Genomic DNA, 13,428 nt, shown 5'->3' on the forward strand with positions numbered 1-13,428 from the left:
TTTGTAATAGTCAGTCTTTTATCTGTAGTTCAATGCAGGCTGCTTATGCTTATTGCATTTGTAGTGTAAGGGATATTTCATAATTTAAAGAGCAACAATCTGAAATCAGGATGCTTGCAACAGAAATTGCAACCATGCATGGCTACAGGAGACTGACAGGCTGAAATCTGAGTTCAATTGTTGCTACATTGTTGGTATCACCTCCTGCTGGATTAGAGATCAGCCACCGTTTGGACAATTAGTTCTTGATGTATTCCTATCTACCATAGTTATGAACAACAAAGTTGGGAATTTAAAATATTATTGCTAATTATATTAGCAGAAGTTCAGTTTTTAGATTAAAGGCATGAAAGGGTCTTGCAAATAAGTGGAGGTATATTTCATGAGTGGCCTGTCATTTATTATAGTGGAAACGATCTGTGGCTTTAAGATTCTTTAACATTCTTGATTATTGTTTTGTTAAATGTAAACATTATACAGTTATTTAACACATCTAATGTATTTTCAAATTGTCGCTCTGTATTTAATATAGCTTTCCAGTTTGTCTGTTGTAAAGCCTAGAAGTCTAAGTAAATTCTATACTTTTCGCTTTGTAGATATTGTGGTTCATTCTATATATTTTAAATATACAAGTATATTTATTAAAATGTTGAATGTCTACAATCCTCTTAATTGTGTTTCTTAATGGAAACCAAAGCAATTAAGATATTGTATCTTTTTTAATATTTACAACGTTTTGCACACATTTGCAATGGAAACACAGCTACTAAAGAGGATAATGTGAGCAAAGCAATAGATCCTAAGATCTCAGTCTTGGCGAACTACAGCATTTAGTGGTCATCTTGCAGTCGCCTGATTACATAAATTAGGCAGTGGGCAATAATTCTCTGAGGATAAAGATTGGATATGCTACTAGGTGTTAGTAATTTTTTTGCACTGATGACCAGAGCGACCAGTCATGTTGAAACAGCGCACAATGAAAGTTCAGCTGATGTTTTAGGTTTACTGAAAAAAAAAAAACAACAGCATGAATCTGAAGATGCTAATTGGATGTTTAAATCTCATGTGAAATGTGCCACTGCATCTAAGTCTCATAAAGGAAGATAAGAGCGGAGCAAAGATGGAAAAACTCAGAAATTAGATTGTTTTAGGGCAACATCATGCCTGTTTGACAGAGCAGTTCTGCTGTGATGGATAATGTTTCAGTGATCTCCATGTTTACTCTTTCAGGGTTCAGTGGCACATTCAGCCACAGAGTCACTCTCTTTCTGCTCACCTTGCTGTGTTACTGTGTGATTTGGTTGGTGAATCTGACAATCGTTGTGACAATTATCATGGATAAAAACCTCCATGAACCAATGTACATCTTCCTCTGTAATCTGTGCATCAATGGACTTTATGGGACTGCAGGATTTTATCCTAAATTCCTCCATGACCTCCTGTCCACCACATATTTAATTTCTGTTCCTGGATGTTTTCTGCAGGGTTTTGTGGTTCACTCTTCAGCCTGTGCTGACTTATCGCTGCTCGCTCTGATGGCTTATGACAGATATGTGGCTATATGTCGTCCGCTAGTGTACCACTCTGTGATGAATACAAAAAGAGTCATTGTTTATATATTTTTTGCTTGGATTACTCCATGTTACCTAATCTTTATTAGCTCAGTGACAACAGTAACATCAAGGTTCTGTGGCTCCCACATACCAAAGATCTACTGCATCAACTTGCTGATTTCTAAGCTGGCTTGTTCTCCCTCAATAGCTCAGGTTGTTGTTCCTGCTTTTAATTACACGTTTTATTTTGGCCATGCAGTTTTCATTGTTTGGACTTATTTTTTTCTGGTCAAATCCTGCCAATCATCCAAAGAGAACAAAAATAAATTCATGCAGACGTGTTTACCACATTTATTTACTTTGATAACTGTTGTTGCATCGTTGCTGTTTGATTTGCTATACATGAGATTTGGCTTAGAGGAGTTTTCGGAAAATGTGAAAAATTTCATGTCAATGGAGATTCTTGTCATTCCACCAGTGATAAATCCCCTGATATACGGTTTCAGACTGACTCAGTTAAAGAAAAGAGTCTCGCATGTTATATGCTGCCGAGGTTCACAGTTTAGATAAAAGTCACAAACAACTCTAGTAAGTCTGTGCTGTTAAATTTCATGAATAGCATTTTACATTCAGTAAATGTAATTCGTTTAATTTCTTTTTTATTATATGCTGATATTTTACACACATATTTAAAGCTTGTAATACAGTTGTAAATTGTCACTGCATTTAATCTAGCTTTCATGTCTATCTATCCTACATGCTAAAAGTCACGGATGTCTTACCTGGTAGATGCTGTGGTTAATTTTGTGTCTAAAATAGGTCTGGACTTTTAAAATTTAACTGAATAATTATTAATTATTAAAATGTTTTAGAAACCTCCACCTGTATGGATATATGTGTTTTGAGAGCAATGAGAAAAAATTAATAAATGGAAAGAAAAACATGTTTTGATTCAATGCAAAAGCCGCACAAATTTAAGGACATAAATCTATAGTCCCTACAAGGAAATAGATACAAGCCTACACTGACAGGAAAACAGCATTTTATACGCTGCAAATAGCCATTTATCAACAATAAAAAACTATTTTTCTCTTGAATTTATAGTAAGCTTATTGACGATACAAATTTTATGGATGGGTGCAGAAAAGAAGAGCACATCAAGCAAATAAATACATGCAAGTTTTTTCTGCAATAAAATAAAAACATATACTCACTGGGAAAAACCCCCCAGTAAATTATATAATTACACTTAAATTATGAGCTATTCATCTCACAACCTCCTGGTCTGCGTGAACTGTTTGTGCGTAATGTCTCAGGGTTTTGATGTTGATCTGGAGGATGGATCTATGGTGCACTGGACACTGGAATTGCAAGCCAAACTTTTTAAATAGGGGAACATTTCTCCAGTTGAAGCGATCAGAAGTCGTCAAGACTCTCTAAGTGATGGGATTTCCTGATATCCCTTCACAATAGGTCTCCTCTATCGCGGCTCTTCTATCCGCAATGAATATGCACGGATTCTCATATTCATCTTTTTGCTTGTCTTTAGATACTACCCATCTTTGGCGCAACTACAAAGAAGATCCTGCAGAAGTTGACTGTGGCATGCAATGACTCTCTGAGAATACTATGGTGATTCCCAAAGCACAGTAGCACAATCATAATGTTTGTCAATTGTGGTGTTAGAGGAATAGAAGAAATGGTTTATGTCAGGAATTGTTTGATGCCGTCAGCCAAAGTAACATCGAGAAAGTCTAAAGACTCCTCTGACTGAGAGGTCTGGAAGTTGACCCGTCTCTGTCCCACACCGCAGCCATCAACAGCTGACTTCAAACTAGCCCTGTCCGGTGACCTGATTGGAACCACAGCTGTCAGGGAGTAGGGTAGGAGTGATAATGACAAAACGCCGGACCCGGGTTTGAACCCAAGCTGGTGCAAAAGGGGCTGTTGTTAGTGTCATGCAGCGATTTGGAGATCTGAGGAGAAATTCTGGATGATACTACTATTCCAACTTGTGTTGGACTACCAGTCACTGTTTTTGCACTGTTGAAAAACAGTGACTGGTAATGTAGCAACCAGTAATGTTGAAACACAGATAGTGCACAGTGTAAGTTCAGAAGCAGTCTGTCAGGTTTACTGAAAGAAAAAGTGCGCATGAATCTGAAGATGCTGATTGGATGTTTAAATCTCATGTGCAATACGTCACTGCATCCGAGTCTCACAAAGGAAGATAAGAACAGAGCAAAGATGGAAAGACTCTGAAATGATGCTGCTAAATATCATCATCATGTCTGTTTGACAGAGCAGTTCTGCTGTGATGGATAATGTTTCAGTGATCTCCATGTTTACTCTTTCAGGGTTCAGTGGCACATTCAGCCACAGAGTCACTCTCTTTCTGCTCACCTTGCTGTGTTACTGCGTGATTTGGTTGGTGAATCTGACAATCATTGTGACAATTATCATGGATAAAAACCTCCATGAACCAATGTACATCTTCCTCTGTAATCTGTGCATCAATGGACTTTATGGGACTGCAGGATTTTATCCTAAATTCCTCCATGACCTCCTGTCCACCACATATTTAATTTCTGTTCCTGGATGTTTTCTGCAGGGTTTTGTGATTCACTCTTCAGTCTGTGCTGACTTATCGCTGCTCGCCTTGATGGCTTATGACAGATTTGTGGCTATATGTCGTCCGCTAGTGTACCACTCTATGATGAATACTAAAAGAGTCGTTGTTTATGTATTTCTTGCTTGGATTACTCCATGTTACCTAATTTTTCTTGGGACAGGCACAGCAATAACATCAAGGTTCTGTGGCTCCCACATACCAAAGATCTACTGCATCAACTTGTTGATTTCTAAGCTGGCTTGTTCTCCCTCAATAGCTCAGGTTGTTGTTCCTGCTATTAATTACACATTTTATTTTGGCCATGCAGTTTTCATTGTTTGGACTTATGTTTATCTTGTCAAATCCTGCAAAACCTCTCAAGAGAACAGAAATAAATTTATGCAAACATGTTTACCACATTTGCTCACTCTTATTATTTTCATTGTATCTGTGTTGTTTGATTTGCTGTACATTCGATTTGGATCGAAGGAGTTGTCAGAAAACATGCAGAATTTTATGGCGATAGAGTTTCTTGTTATTCCACCAGTGATAAATCCCCTGATCTATGGATTAAGATTGACACAGTTAAGGAAAAGAGTCTCACATTTTATATGCTGCCAAAGTTCTCTGAGTAGATTAAAGGCATAAACGAGTTGAGCAAATATGTGGCGTATCATTTCCTGAATTGCATTGCTGGTTTTAAGAAAGACTTTGTATGAAAACTAAACAAACATCTAGTTCATAAAAGTAATTTGCTATATGTTGCTATATTATAGTTATCTAAAGCATATGTAGTATTTGTAAAATGACATTCTGCATTTCTTCTTTACAATCAGTCTGTTGTAAACCATAAAAGTCTTACACGTTTTGCCTAGTAGATATTGTGGTTCGTTTTGTGCCTAAATTATGTCTGTTTTCTTCTCCTGAATATTTATTAAAATGTTTTTAAAATCATTGGATGCCTGTATGTTTTGAGAGAAATGAGAACAACATAAAATAATTACTGAAGAGAAGAAAGGTGTTTTTTGGGTCTATGCAAAAAACATATTAGGAAAATAATTAGCACATTTTTAGAAAAGTATACTTAGTTTGGTTTTAGATCATGTTACAGCAATATTTCTACCTTAAAATATTCACATTTAAGCATATAACACAATATCTTGTCCTTATAAGAAGATAGATATAAGCCTAAATTAATAGAAAGAAAATAATTTATGTTGTGTAAATTATTTATCAACACCAAAGTCAAATAACATTTGCTGATAAGTTTCTAATTATAATGTTTTTTACAAATTGTATCAATCTATCTATCAATGTTATTTATAAAGCACCAGTCACTAAAAGCATCTCAGAGTCGTTTACAGAATTATAAACAATAAATCCATGAGATAAAATCGAACAAAATAGAATATAAAGGATAGAATATACAACCCCTGGCAAAAAGTATGGAATCACCAGTCTTGGATGAGCAGTCATTCAGACATTTCATGCTGTAAAACAAACTCGGATCAAAAACATGATACAATATTAAGGTCATTCCAAAGTGCAACTTGTTGGCTTTCAGGAACACTCAAAGAAATGAAGAGAAAACATTGTGGAAGTCAGTGAATGATACTTTTATTGACCAAACACAGGGAAATAAATATGGAATCACTCAATTCTGAGGAAAAAAGTATGGAATCACTCAAATTGGAGGTAGAAAAAAGGACACACCCAGTCTATTTCCTTTCCCTAAATGGACACCTGCCCCAGATTAGATGTGCCCGTTAGTGTGCAGTTCAAAACACCTGCAGTCATGACACCTTGGAGGGCTGCTGGACGAAGTGGAGTGGCGAGAACCATGACTCCAACAAGAGAAATGTCCCTTGAAACAAAAGAGAGGATTGTGAAACTTCTTGAAGAAGGTAACCCTTCACGCATGGTTGCTAAAGATGTGGGCTGTTCACAGTCAGCTGTATCCAAGATATGGTCCAAACACAAACAGCATGGAATGGTTGTTAAAGCCAAGCGTACTGGTAGACCAAGAAAGACATTAAAGCGTCAAGACAAACAACTAAAGGTCATTTGTCTTGAAAACCAAAAAAGTACAACTAAACAGATGAAGCATAAATGGGAGGAAGCTGGAGTCAATGTATGTGACCGAACCGTAAGAAATCGCCTAAAGGAGGTGGGATTTCAATACAGGAAAGCTAAATGAAAACCAGCATTGACACCTAACCATAAAAGAACAAGATTCCGATGGGCTAAGGAGAGGCAATCATGGACTGTGGATGACTGGATGAAAGTTATCTTCAGTGATGAGTCAAGAATCTGCATTGGACAAGGTGATGATGCTGGAACTTTTGTTTGGTGCCGTTCCAGTGAGATTTATGAAGAGGCCTGCCTGAAGAAAACAACCAAATTTCCACAGTCCTTGATGATATGGGGCTGCATGTCAGGCAAAGGCACTGGGGAGATGACTGTGGTTAATTCTTCTATCAATGCACAAGTTTACATTGACATTTTGGACAGTTTTCTCATCCCTTCAATTGAACAGATGTTTGGAGATGATGAAATAATTTTCCAAGATGACAATGCATCGTGCCATAGGGCAAAAACAGTGAAGGCATTCCTTGAAGAAAGACACATTCAGTCGATGTCATGGCCTGCAAATAGTCCAGATCTCAACCCAATAGAAAACCTGTGGTGGAGATTGAAAAAAATGTTCCACAAGAAGGCTCCAACCTGCAAAGCTGATCTGGCAACTGCTATCAAAGAGAGTAGGCACCAAATACTGTTTGTCCCTCATCAAGTCCATGCCTCAGAGACTAAATCTGTTATAAAAGCCAAAGATGGTGCAACTAAATACTAGTGATGTATTTTGAATGGTCTTTTGTTTATGCGTTTTTCATGATTCCATACTTTTTTCCTCAGAATTGAGTGATTCCATATTTATTTCCCTGTGTTTGGTCAATAAAAGTATCATTCACTGACTTCCACAATATTTTCTCTTCATTTCTTTGAGTGTTCCTGAAAGCCAACAAGTTGCACTTTGGAATGACCTTAATATTGTATCATGTTTTTGATCCGAGTTTGTTTTACAGCATGAAATGTCTGAATGACTGCTCATCCAACACTGGTGATTCCATACTTTTTGCCAGGGGTTGTACTAATATCTGAAAATTATTTTTGTGTGAATAATTTCTGAAGCTATACCAAAGATCTGGCTTCAGCATGTTTTCCTTTTCGCTTTGCCAACTGGTCAAACACTGAAAGGTGATTTAATTTAACCGCCTGTATGATCAGAAAACCAGAAGAAAACTTTAGTAAGATGATTCCTCTGGTAGCTTCAGACTGTCTGCTGCAGTCAGACATGATGAAGGCTTTGCCAAAAGGGAAAACTAAGGTTTAACTTAACAATTAAAACAAATAAAATGATTAATTCAATTGAATATTCAGAGACTTCTACATATTCAGTTTAAAAGAATCCATGTTGCATGTGAGACTTCATTGCATAGAAACACATTCAGGTATTACAATGATGTTATTGACAATCATCATTTGGATCACTAGAGTATTTTACCAACTATAGTAAACAAACTCCATACAGAGAGCAAAAGAGACAAATAAAAAATGTGAATGCCACAATACTTCACAATAATCCATTTTCCTGTATAGTTCACATGAGTTGTAACTGTAAAGTCAAAGGGATTACAAAACCATCAACCCAAAAAATTCATTTTATCTGCAGCAGTCTGCTGAATTGGTGCATCACACCCATTTTCCTCTTTGAGAGCCAAAGTCAATTTGTTTATTGGAAAAACACAAGTCATGTACACACCATAAATCCTCCTGTTCATAAGAACAGTTCAAGTCAAAGGTCTTGTCTGCGCAGAGAAAGACAAATCATCTGAGCCAGTTTTAGGGCATGTTATGCATCTGTTACAAGTGTATCTTGTAAAACAAAAATGTTTTTGTCACAGTTTGCTATTGTGAGTAGCTGCCATATTTAATCTTGAAGTTTGAAAAGTTTGCAGAAGTAAAATGGCGTCCATTGCCATTCCTTATCCTACATTACTGACACATTATCAGTCAAGATTGATACAAACAACCATTAAGTGAGTCACGAGTGAGAGAAGATCCTGATTGGATGTTCAGATGGTTTGTGAAATGAGTCTAGTCTCAAAAAAGTATATAAGCAGAAGATGAGAGAGATGGAAAGACTCTGAAATGACGCTGCTAAATATCATCATCATGTCTGTTTGACAGAGCAGTTCTGCTGTGATGGATAATGTTTCAGTGATCTCCATGTTTACTCTTTCAGGGTTCAGTGGCACATTCAGCCACAGAGTCACTCTCTTTCTGCTCACCTTGCTGTGTTACTGTGTGATTTGGTTGGTGAATCTGACAATCATTGTGACAATTATCATGGATAAAAACCTCCATGAACCAATGTACATCTTCCTCTGTAATCTGTGCATCAATGGACTTTATGGGACTGCAGGATTTTATCCTAAATTCCTCCATGACCTCCTGTCCACCAGACATTTAATTTCTGTTCCTGGATGTTTTCTGCAGGGATATATGATTCACTCCTCAGTCTGTGCTGACTTATCGCTGCTCGCTCTGATGGCTTATGACAGATATGTGGCTATATGTCGTCCGTTAGTGTACCACTCTGTGATGAATACAAAAAGAGTCGTTGCTTATGTATTTTTTGCTTGGATTACTCCATTTTTCCTCATGTTTATCAGCACAGGGACAACAGTAACATCAAGGTTCTGTGGCTCCCACATACCAAAGATCTACTGCATCAACTTGCTGATTTCTAAGCTGGCTTGTTCTCCCTCAATAGCTCAGGTTGTTTTTCCAGCTTTTAATTACACGTTTTATTTTGGCCATGCAGTTTTCATTGTTTGGACTTATTTTTTTCTCATCAAATCCTGCAAAGCGTCTAAAGAGAACAGAAATAAATTCATGCAGACGTGTTTGCCACATTTGCTCACTCTGGTGATTTTTAGTGTATCTGTGTTGTTTGATTTGCTGTACGTGCGATTTGGATCGAAGGAGTTGTCAGAAAACGTGCAGAATCTTATGGCGATAGAGTTTCTTGTCATTCCACCGATTATCAACCCTCTGATCTACGGGTTCAGGCTCACACAGTTACGAAAAAGAATTGCACACTTCTTATGCTGCACAGGTTCAGTGTGTAGATTAAAGGCATGAACAAGTCTAGCAAATCAACTCCTGCTATATTTGATATACTGGAAACTTAATTTGGTGTAATTTGGCAAATTACACCAATTTGATGGAAATTATAAATTTATAAAAATTTATTTAAAAAATTTCTGTCATAATATGGTATATAGTCTGAAACCAGTGTAACCTGTAATGGCTTTTCGTTTGTAACCACAGTATCTAAACAAATATTTTTTTTATCTGCTTAAAGTCAAAGTAGGGAACGGAAATAAGCAGTAAATATATATAAAAAAATTTGGAGATGAAAACAATAACTAAATAAACCAGAATAAATAAACAAGCAAAGAAAACTATTAAAAACATCTGTATTTGTAATGACTAACTGTGCAAACAACTTCCACTGTAAGGTTGCATAGATTTTGTAGTGTGTAAATATATTTACGCAAGAAATATGCAAATCCTCTCAAGACTATATGCCCTTGTTTTAACTAAGAGTTGTTTTTCCTCTGCTTGAGTATGAAGATGCGTGTTTTTGCAAACAGGACTCCTTTGCAACATTACATCAATGTTGATTAGTTTTGTAAAGTCATGCTCAATAAATTCGAATGAGGCTCATTTGTCAGATATGAAGCACATTTTGAAAATTGCAACTTTTAAGCAGGATATTAAATATACTTTTCATCAAGTCTATATTTCTGTGTTAAAATCTTTTTATTTTTTTATTGGTTGGATGTAATATTCTAATCTTAAATGTAATTTTTCAATACTGTAAGCAGAAAATTATAACTAGCAGAAATAAAGGCTTCAAGACATCAGACTAATGTTTCACTTAGTTAATCGAGTTACTAAAGTAAATTAATTTTTCAATAATATTCATATTTATTGAGTCTCACTGTTTCATGCTGTTTCACATGAATCCATTCTTTTACAAACCTGAACAGAAAACAACTTATTTTTAATTTACTTCCTCTTGTTTTCTACTGAGCTTTCCACAGCTGAACCCCAGATTAATGACATCATTTTTTATATATATATATATATATATATATTTCCACAAATTCTGTTAATAGACATTTTGGCATTATTCCTCCTAACAGAACTGTAAGAATTAAACCTGTAAATAAGTCACGCTTTTAAATGATATCGCTTAATTAAACCTTTTCAATCTTGTAAATGAATCCTTGTGACGGTGACTCTTAAATCTGGACTTTATTGTCTTTTACACGCTTTGTAAGTTAATTGTATTAAGGTTTACTAACCATTTAGAAAAGACATTTTACTAAAGCAAATTTATTACTTTCATTTTTCTTATATATGTTAACGGTCTTTACACATTTGTATTTTATTTTCTTATTACGATAAATTGTAATGATTTTTCATGAGTCTGATTTTTTGGTGATTTTTAAGAGGTACAAATTAACATTTTTTGGCAGTGCAGGGATGGATTATTTAATATCCTTTGAATTGATCAATCTAAGCAACTCTAAGAAATAAAACCTATCAACAAAACTGAAAAAAAAAGCAGTTTCTTCCAGACTGCTTTCTTCCAGTCTGGAAGAAACTGGAAGAAAGCAGTTTCTCCCCTTTACACAAAATGGATCCCCTTTTCTGTAAAGGGGATCCATTACACAAAATTTATATTTTCACCCAGACATTTTTGGTAAAAAGGTTTTGGTGCCTGGAAAACGAGTTGTTTGAAAAACCTACCAACTGTTAAGTCACAATTGACATAACTGCACTGTTACCTAGCAACCCCAGTGGAGCTCCAGCACATTTGGTCAGCTGGCTTTACCATTTTATAATGGCTGCTTGAAAACACAAGTGCTTTGTTGTTGACTTGCTATTCAGAAACCTCCTGCTGCATTCTTGTTGGTTGGGCAGGAGGCTCCACTTCTGCTTTTCAAAGATGTACGGTTGAATAATTGTACATCTGTTTGCAGCCATTTTCACATGCAAGTGTAAAGGTTGTGTTGGGGGCCAGAAGCAGCTTATTTGGATTTAAAGTGATGAGGCCCTAAAACAGCTCAAAATAGGCAGAACTGACCAGACTACAATCTCATCATCTCAGAATTATTTTGTAGAAAAAAGTGTAATGAACATGCTTAACCTATTTAAGGAAGTATAATAATTGTTCACCTTTAAGATGAAGTCATAAAAATAGAGTTATCAAGTTTATTTTGATTTAGATGATCAAAAGTCTCATAACTGACCAGTACTAACCAGAAATGTGTCATTTAAACAGAGAAATAGTTTGTTGCTAAGCCACTAAGGTTGGGGAATATTCAGTCGTTGTTTTTCTGGCTCTAATTGGTTTGTTAAGTTTGCAGAAACCAGAGGCTGGAGTCTGAGCGCCGCCATGTCAGTCAGAGTGGTTATTAATACGAGATGCAACAGGAGGAGAGCCAGAGAGCAGCGCACGCTGAGCTTCATCATGTTGTAACGTCTTACAGGCTGGACTCTTTGCTCTCTGATTATGGATAATGTTTCTGTTGTAAGAACCTTCACTCTCACAGGGATAAATGAGACTATGGACTACAGAGCTGCAATATTCTCCCTCACTTTGGTGTATTACTGTGTGATTTTATTCCTAAATATCTCCCTCATTGTCATTATTGTTGTAGATGAAAACTTGCATGAGCCCATGTATGTCTTACTGTGCTGCGTTTGCATTAACGCGGTTTACGGCACCACCGGTTTCTACCCTAAGTTCTTGTTAGACCTGCTGTCGTTTGCTCAGGAGATTTCCTACGAGTGGTGCCTCTTCCAGGCCTTCGTCATGTACTCGTTCGCCTGCGGTGAACTGTCCATCCTGGCCGTCATGGCATACGACAGGTACCTGGCCATCTGCCGGCCGCTGCACTACCACTCGTTGATGACGAAGAGGAGGCTCTCCCAGCTGGTGAGTTTCTCCTGGCTGACGCCGTTCTGCATCTTCTCCGTCAGTATTCTGCTCACTTCCAGGCTGGAGCTGTGCAGGCTGAAGATTAAGAGGCTGTTCTGCGTGAACTGGATCATCGTTCAGCTCGCCTGCCCCGACAGCGACACGCTCGCCAATAACGTTGTTTCGTACGCGACGATTTTCATCTACGTGTCTCACGGCTTTTTCATCGTTTGGACTTACATGCACCTCATCAGAGTGTGTGCAACCTCCAAGGATGACAGGGTGAAGTTCATGCAGACGTGCGTGCCTCATCTGGTCTCTTTGATCACTTTCCTGACGGTGATCGTGTTCGATCTGATGTACATGCGCTTCGGCTCGGCGGATATGCCCCAAAGCCTGCAGAACTTCATCGCCATAGAGTTCCTCCTCTTCCCCCCGATGATGAACCCGCTGATATACGGATTTAAGTTGACCAAAATACGAAACAGAATCCTGAGTTTGGTTTATCTTAGAGGCCAATAAGAACATCTTGATTTATTGATGGAATTTTGATCATTTCTTAAGCACCACAACATAGAAAATGATTCCTGGAACTGAGATAAGAACTGATGAATGCAGAAAGTAAACATAAGATAAATGAATCCTGATTTATTTATTGTTTTTCTTGTAAATTAGCTGTTCTAATGCCAAATAAAATCAGCTCACATTACATTGTTTCTTTCTGTATCTATTCAGGGTTTCCAACACTGTAAATCATTTCAGCCACATTTAGTTGTGTCTACTCTCTTCTATTCTTTAAGTCAAATAAATTGAGCCAGTTTTAGATGTTGGACCTAAATATTTGAGTTTGTGAAAGATAAATTTACAGCAGTAAGTTGTGATGACTTTTTATTAATTTGATCAAACCTCCAAGAGTTGAATAAACTAAAGTTTTTAGGTTAGCATTGAAAAACACTGAAAGAAGAAAAAAGGAGTGGGAACCATTTCCCAGAATGCTTAGCGGCATGTTTCTGTGTCCTGAGATGGAAGTGCGTTACATTGATCTGACTCTTGTGTTTTATTAAGGCAAATGTTTATTTTAATGTCCTATTCTAAATGCTTTTGAGCTGAATTCATTGTGATGTTTAATAAAGTTCATTATCAGATCAGAAATTTTATTCATGCAACTTGAAACAAGAATTTAAATTATTTTTGTGGTTGAATAT

At 36.8% G+C, this 13,428-nt stretch overlaps 4 protein-coding genes across 4 annotated transcripts; all 4 read left to right on the top strand.

The window, feature by feature from the left end:
- Positions 1 to 1,190: 1,190 nt before the first annotated feature.
- On the top strand, positions 1,191 to 2,123 carry LOC148160890 (olfactory receptor 5F1-like). Its single transcript, XM_088003977.1, has one exon. It carries the CDS (start codon positions 1,191 to 1,193, stop codon positions 2,121 to 2,123), a length of 933 nt encoding a protein of 310 aa, XP_087860103.1.
- Positions 2,124 to 3,716: 1,593 nt separating this feature from the next.
- LOC106909405 (olfactory receptor 5F1-like) lies at positions 3,717 to 4,812 on the top strand. The gene has a single exon (XM_014975758.2). It carries the CDS (start codon positions 3,871 to 3,873, stop codon positions 4,810 to 4,812), a length of 942 nt encoding a protein of 313 aa, XP_014831244.2. The 5' UTR covers positions 3,717 to 3,870.
- A 3,615-nt stretch (positions 4,813 to 8,427) lies between these two features.
- On the top strand, positions 8,428 to 9,369 carry LOC106909406 (olfactory receptor 5F1-like). Its single transcript, XM_014975759.2, has one exon. The coding sequence runs from the start codon at positions 8,428 to 8,430 to the stop codon at positions 9,367 to 9,369; it is 942 nt and encodes a 313-aa protein (XP_014831245.2).
- Positions 9,370 to 11,812: 2,443 nt separating this feature from the next.
- LOC106909409 (olfactory receptor 4B13-like) lies at positions 11,813 to 12,745 on the top strand. The gene has a single exon (XM_014975763.2). It carries the CDS (start codon positions 11,816 to 11,818, stop codon positions 12,743 to 12,745), a length of 930 nt encoding a protein of 309 aa, XP_014831249.1. The 5' UTR covers positions 11,813 to 11,815.
- Positions 12,746 to 13,428: the final 683 nt, after the last annotated feature.

Source organism: Poecilia mexicana, unplaced genomic scaffold, assembly GCF_051168715.1.
Source record: "Poecilia mexicana isolate PSO_F unplaced genomic scaffold, ASM5116871v1 scaffold_2, whole genome shotgun sequence".
In the NCBI taxonomy this organism is placed as follows: domain Eukaryota; kingdom Metazoa; phylum Chordata; class Actinopteri; order Cyprinodontiformes; family Poeciliidae; genus Poecilia; species Poecilia mexicana.